At 42.9% G+C, this 4,639-nt stretch overlaps 1 protein-coding gene across 1 annotated transcript; it reads right to left on the reverse strand.

Annotated features, from left to right (window-relative positions):
* Window positions 1–1,903: 1,903 nt before the first annotated feature.
* On the reverse strand, window positions 1,904–4,360 carry LOC129956755 (uncharacterized). Its single transcript, XM_056068695.1, has 2 exons — window positions 4,255–4,360; window positions 1,904–2,724 (listed from the first exon to the last, which is right to left on the reverse strand). Exons 1-2 carry the CDS (start codon window positions 4,358–4,360, stop codon window positions 1,904–1,906), a joined length of 927 nt encoding a protein of 308 aa, XP_055924670.1.
* Window positions 4,361–4,639: the final 279 nt, after the last annotated feature.

Genomic DNA, 4,639 nt, shown 5'->3' on the forward strand with positions numbered 1-4,639 from the left:
GTTTCTCCAGTTCATATACAAGGCGTGTATTGACCATGCGCTCTAAGGTCTTACAAAGGCAGCTCGTCAGAGCAATTGGTCTGTAGTTCATAGGATTTGATGGTTCCTTATCAGGCTTTAAGATTGGGATCACAATAGCTTCACGCCATTGTGAAGGGTACTTCTGTTCAATCCATATTCTGTTAAATAGTAATAACAGATTCGAAAGGGAAGTTGTATTCAGATGGCGGAGCATATTATATGTGATTCCATCTGGCCCTGGGCTGGTATCATGGGCTTGAGATAAGGCAATTTGAAGTTCAAACATCCTGAATTCACAGTTATAGGGGAAAGATGATCGGTCATTAAAGCGCAGATGCATCCGTTCCGCGGAATTCTTAACTGCTAGAAAAGTAGGACTATACGAATCTGATGCGGAGACCTGTGCAAAAGCTTGACCGAGAGCATTGGCCACGTCTAGTGGATCGGAATGTGTCTTATTTCCTGTATTTAAAACAGGAATAGAGGTTTCCCAATATATTCCACTAGCAGCCTTAACTTTCTTCCATAAATGCTTACTGGATGTGGAGGATGTGATAGATGATACAAATTCAATCCAAGATTCCCTCTGACTACGGCGACGAATTCGACGAGCAAGGGCTTTGGCTCGTTTAAAAGTAACAAGATCTTCTGTTGCCGGGTACCTTCGAAAGATGTTCCATAATTTTTTTTGTTGTTTATGACTATCACGGCAAGCTTCGTTCCACCATGGTCCAAGAAATTTTCTTAGACGTGGGGAAGTCTTCGGGATAGTGGCATTTGCGGCACTTATTATTCTGTCAGTGACATGTTGTACTGCTTCTGTGATGTCACAAGTACTGACCATAGTTTCTGTGATATCTGCTAATTGAGTGAACACATCCCAGTCTGCCCGCTTGAATAAGAACCTTGGTGGACAAGTAGTCGCACCACCTCCATCAACATGGGAGGCAATAACTGGGAAATGATCACTGCCGTAAAGATTATTGCTAACTGTTAGAGTGAAAAATGGCAACAGTTCAGGTGTACATATGGCCAGATCAAGACTATGGAAGCTACGTGTGGGTTCGTGGAAGTACGTTCTCTGTTCAGTATTGAGCAGGCAGAGACAGTTGTTAGTAATAAACTGCTCAATCTGTCGTCTACGAGAGTTTGTGCTATCCGAACCCCACAAAGTACTATGTCCATTGAAGTCGCCCAATAAAATGAAAGGTGAAGGAAGCTAGTCTACTAAGTTATCTCGTTCTTGCTGACATATGACATCATGAGGCGGTAAGTAAATACAACAGACTGTGACCAACGTTTGTATGTGGACTTGTACAGCTACAGCCTGTAAAGTATGTAAAGCAAGATGTGTGCTAGGATACAAATTTGAAGTAAAGATACAAACACCACCCGAATTACGAGATCCAGTGTCTGTATCTTTCCGCACACAATTATAGCCTCTTAATTTAAGTGGAATGTTAGGCGTCAAGAAGGTTTTTTGAACACCGAAGCAAACCGGATGAAATTTGTTAAAACTAGATTTGATGTCTTATATTTTAGACCGAATGCCGCGACAATTCCAAGAAAGAAAGGTACCCATTAAGAAATTCTAGTTGCAGAAGGGGAAATATTGGCAGTGGTTTGTGTTGCTGATATATCGCAATTCATCCTAAATTCATCCTCATTCTCAGAAGGATGAAGTTTGAGATCAGGACTGTTTTGTATGCCTCCAAAAATGGATGTTAAATTTCTATGAGCTATCCCTTGACTAGCAAGTCCCAAAGCTACAGAGTTTTTAGAAACAGTTTTCTTTAGTTTCAAAGATAGGTCTGACTTTGACAGTCCTGGCTTTGCAAGTTTTAATTTTAGGGATTTGTCAGATTTCGATTTCCTTTGCTTCTTATCTGGCTTTCCAGTCAGAAATATTGTTTATGGATTCTTCTGTGTCAGAATCCGACGATTTTTGAGATTTTATTTGCTTAGCCTTCTTAGTGCAGTTTCCACAACTGCAGTTTTCACAAAAGCTTTTCTGGACCACGGATGCATAGCTTACACCAGGTAACGGTGTCTGTGCAAGTACTTTCTTTCTTGCTTCGGGGTATGAAATTTCCTCTTTAAATTTGGTAGTGGTGATTTGTTTTTCCAGTTTCCAGCGTGGACATAACCAGGAGAAAGAAGTATGCTCGCCCTTGCAGTTTACGCATTTCTCTGGAGCCGAGCATTGTTGGCTTTCATGCTCTTTTTCAGAGCAACGAGCGCAAGTCACAGTTCCGCGGCAATTAGCTTTCGAGTGCCCGAAACGCTGGCACTTGAAACATCTAAGTGGGTTTGGGATATATGGCCGGACAGGTAGCTTGATATAACCTGCATATATGAAGTCTGGCTGTTTTGGTGACTTAAAAGTGAGGATTTGATGTTTGGTTTCGAGTATCTGTCCTTCTCGCCGGATGCTAATGCGGCGAACTTTTATAATACCTTGTGATTTTAACTCGTCTTGAATATAATCTAAAGGGAGGTTAAATATTTCCCCGCAAGTAATGACGCCTTGAGACGTGTTTAATGATGTGTGAGGGCTGATAGTAACAGGGATCGTGGCGAGAGCTTTCACTTTTTGAATATTCTGGGCTTGCTTTCGAGTACTGACCTCGATAAGCAAGTCACCAGATCTCATTTTTTTAATAGACGCAACTTCCCCAACTGTTGCGGAGACAGATTTCTGCACTAAGAAAGGAGATACAGTATCAAAAGTTTCATTTTGGTCAGATATACGTTTAATAATAAGATATCGGTCGAATTGTTCAAAATTAGAATTAATGTGTACTTTTTGACGCCCACTATATTTTTTGCTTTATTTGACGCCCACTATATTTGCTAAAGCTTTTAATTTTATGATTTGCTGGGCTTGCTTTTTGGAGCAGACTTCTACCAGCAAATCACCTGAACGCATTTTACGTATTGATGAAACCTCGCCGACAACTGCTGCAATGGCGTTTTGCACTAAAAAAGGCGAAACAGAATTAAAAGTATCCTGCTTGTCAGAGACTCGTTTAATAATGAAAAAAGTATCAAACTGATGAGGAGAAGTAAAAAATACATGTTTCTTATGCCCACTGAAGGGAGACTTTTTGGGAGGAGCCATGCGATATTGAGAGTGATTCGGAACCGACGGCACCGCCCACCACGGATCCCAACAAGGGAAGGCAGCCACCGGCTCTGGTCATTTTCAGCCTCGGCGCTTACCTTAGTGCTAATCGGTTACCTATACGCTCGGAGTTACCCCCGGGGACAGTGACCACCCTTAACGCCAAGCCCAAGGAGTAACCCCTTTGCTTGATCCCTAGCACCCTAGCCACTCAGGTGACTAGGTACCAGCCGATTGATACACCGAGGACCACAGTGCAAATGGGTCGCCACGCACGGCCAACACGTGGGACATTGGCTGTCCATGAGAAGCAAGAAGCAAACAGAGCGGCGACAGCTTCTCATGGAGAGCTCCCTCGCTTGCCGTCGAGGGAAGGAAAGACACAGCAGAAAGCAGAAGGCGTAGAGGAGAGCGAACTGAAAGGGAGTAAAGATCCCTGGGAACCTCGGGATTGGGACACCCGTACTCACCTACAGTAGGTGAGCCCCTGAGGGGTTTCCATAATTGGAGTCTGAATTTTAAGATCTTTGTCCTTTAAACTTATTACGCTTTCTTTTTATAAGTGTAAAACATTGTTTGTATTTTAACCTTGAGGAAATGTTTTGTTTAACAATCATATGGTAATATACACATACCACTTGTTTTGGCGCAGCATAGCCAGTTTTGGCTCTTGCGCCATAAAAATCCAATGTCCATCCATCCATCCATTACTTTATTCTCTTCGTTCACAACACACATTCTCTGTGGTATTCATACACACACACTCAAAAGGTTATATCATATCACCACTGGCGGTGCTACAAAATTAGTCCCCTCAGGGGCTCACCTACTATAGGTGAGTACGGGTGTCCCAATCCCGAGGTACCCAGGGATCTTTACTCCTTTTATGTTCACTCTTCCCTCCGTCTTCTGCTTTTGGCTGCATTTCTTCTTTCCCTCGAGGGTAGGCGAGGGAGCTCGCCATGAGAAGCTGTCGCCGCTATAAGGCCGGAATAACTTGCGATGTTTCAAGTGCCAGCGTTTTGGTCACTCCAAAGCTTCTTGCCGTGGATCTCTAACTTGCGCCCGCTGTGCAGAAACAGGCCATGAAAACTCTGACTGTAACGCACCGGGAAAATGCTGCAATTGCAAAGGTTCGCACACGTCCTTTTCTCGCTCCTGTCCATCGTGGATATTGGAAAAAGAAGTGACTGCTGAAAAGGTGAAGAAAGGCATTTCATATCCAGAAGCAAAGCGAATGGTGAAAGCTCGTATACCTGTTGATGGATCCAGCTATTCTAATGCTGCCAGGAAAACACTAGAAACAAGAGGCACTCAGATAATGCCTATAATCATGCATGTTGGTAATAATCCATTTCAACCATCTTATGCACCCTCTGAAATTTGTCCCAAATCTGAATCATTTATAAAAGACTTTTCACCCAGTATTCCTATGGAAGACACTACTCAAGATATCCCACAGTGTAAAGTTGCTGACACTTCACAAAACTTAGC

Source organism: Argiope bruennichi, chromosome 11 (assembly GCF_947563725.1).
Source record: "Argiope bruennichi chromosome 11, qqArgBrue1.1, whole genome shotgun sequence".
NCBI classification, from domain to species: Eukaryota; Metazoa; Arthropoda; class Arachnida; order Araneae; family Araneidae; genus Argiope; species Argiope bruennichi.